At 36.3% G+C, this 2,033-nt stretch overlaps 1 protein-coding gene across 1 annotated transcript in view; it reads right to left on the minus strand.

The window, feature by feature from the left end:
- Positions 1-2,033, minus strand: part of LOC122331283 (cadherin EGF LAG seven-pass G-type receptor 1-like) — a 15,727-nt gene that overhangs the window by 4,043 nt on the left and 9,651 nt on the right. The window contains exon 6 of the mRNA XM_043228854.1: positions 1,844-1,932. Coding sequence (XP_043084789.1) covers positions 1,844-1,932 — 89 coding nt within the window. The remainder of the gene's footprint in view (positions 1-1,843; positions 1,933-2,033) is intronic.

Here is a 2,033-nt window from a genome sequence, read left to right on the forward strand (position 1 = left end):
AGATATATTTAATATGTAAACATAACATTTATCTTAAAAAACTGGTTTAAAATAGGAAAAAAAAAACTATTAGTATTTTAAAAGTACATCACTGGGGCCTCTGTGACTTCAAACATAAAAACAGTCCTTCTCAACAAACCATTAGGATTAAAAGACTGCCAAAATGTGAATTAATGCAATGGGGTTTTTTTTAATCATCAAAGGATTGTTTATAAAAATTGCAATGGGTCACCACTACTGGGACACTTTAAAATGAGGAGACCTGACGCTTCAAAGCATCACTGCATTAGAGCTGCATGCCAATGTGTTTGCTTATTACTACTCAAGTTAAATATCTGAAAGTGTCTTCAAAAACACAGACAAAACAACACACAGAACAAACATAACAAATCAACGATCAATTGGAAAAGTCAAAAATTAATGCGGTCAAACAGAAGTGATTTACATCGTTTTTGAGTCACCGTTTCACAACTTCCTAGAAATCGAATCTTATTCGAAACTTTTGAATGTCAAAATAGAGATATATTTTGGTAAAAGATGAGAGACTGATTTCCGTACTTGAGCACAGCCTTACCATATGGACGAGGCTCCAGATGGAGCAAAACTTCATGAAATAAAATAAAAGCATATTCTGGAGATTCACAATAATAGGCTGGGGCGTTTTTATGTTTAAGTGCAACAGAAAAAAAACGTGTGCCATCTGGCGCTTTTAGAAACTCAGAGCATGTTATTGTAGTCCCGGATTAACTCAACAGGGGATCAGCTATTGTCTGAGTTCCCCTTCGGACTATATCGAACTTGGACTTGGTTAAGGGGGAGCCACGGCCACAATAGAGCAAACACAACAGCACTGAATCTCAACAGACGGCTTCAGGGTCGGATTTTTCATAAGTGTTTGCAAGTAAACGGTGCTCCAATCCAATAATACACTAGCTAACATACATGCTACATATTACATATACATAACATATATGCTACATATTTCATCAGTGTAGAGGTTTAAAAAAAATCTAAGAAATTATGGACCCTCAAAAATATACTTAACGTGATTCCTTTAGAGACTAATGTTTCTTTCTGAAGAGACTTCAGTGGCATTCCCTATGATTCAACTCTATGTTCTTTATGAGTAAACACTATTTTAAAGTTAGGCAGCATAGAATTAAGGTCGCTAAAAGGTCAGTAAGGAACCTAAGAAGGCTTGATGAGAGCTTAATGTTTTCAAGCAGAATTAATTGCTCGTGTAACCACAATATGGTGAGGTATTTGCAATTGAGCAACAAACAAACAACAAAGCACTCGAGAACTATTTGTTTCAAAACACGAAGAACAAGAATTTAACACCTTATTAAATAATACTAACATTACGGGTTACAAAACACTCTTAAAAACGAGACGCTGTGTAATGAGATGCCTGGGTGACAGAATAAACGCACCTAGCTTTTGGCCATGAAACATGACACATGACGTATTACACACGCACCAAACTTAAACGCTGCATCTCAGCAGCTGAAATTTGAGGGTCTGAAAACTGGACGGGATCAAAGAAGCAGAAATACAAGATGTTTCTTTTGACTGCAGCTCTTAGAAGATGCTGTGAACTTTGATACAGCTAAAGATGCCGCTGATATCACGTGTCTTCTTTCATGAAATATGGACGCACTGATCTCACCAAGAAACACGCCACTTGTGAGGCTCCGACTTTCTCTAGCAAAGAACTGATCGTTGGATTCAAGTGCGGATGAAGTGATAATAGATCGATTTTAGCGCGCGGTTCTAAAATGAAATAATGTATTTCAAAATGTATTTGTGGAAGAGTTATACAAAAGAAATGATTTCGTGGTACCTTGTTGTAGTAATGCAGATGTACTCTGTGCCACTGTCCATCACTAACCCCACCAGCTACGAATGGAGTCACTGTTGTTTTAGTTTCTCCTAAAAAGAAATAACAAGAAAGAAGAAACCAGTTTTGCTGAAATTCAAGAGTAATTCTGCTAGTGATAATTGAATAAGGAATATTTTAATATGTATAATAT

The sequence above is a fragment of the Puntigrus tetrazona genome, chromosome 25 (genome assembly GCF_018831695.1).
Source record: "Puntigrus tetrazona isolate hp1 chromosome 25, ASM1883169v1, whole genome shotgun sequence".
Taxonomy (NCBI): domain Eukaryota; kingdom Metazoa; phylum Chordata; class Actinopteri; order Cypriniformes; family Cyprinidae; genus Puntigrus; species Puntigrus tetrazona.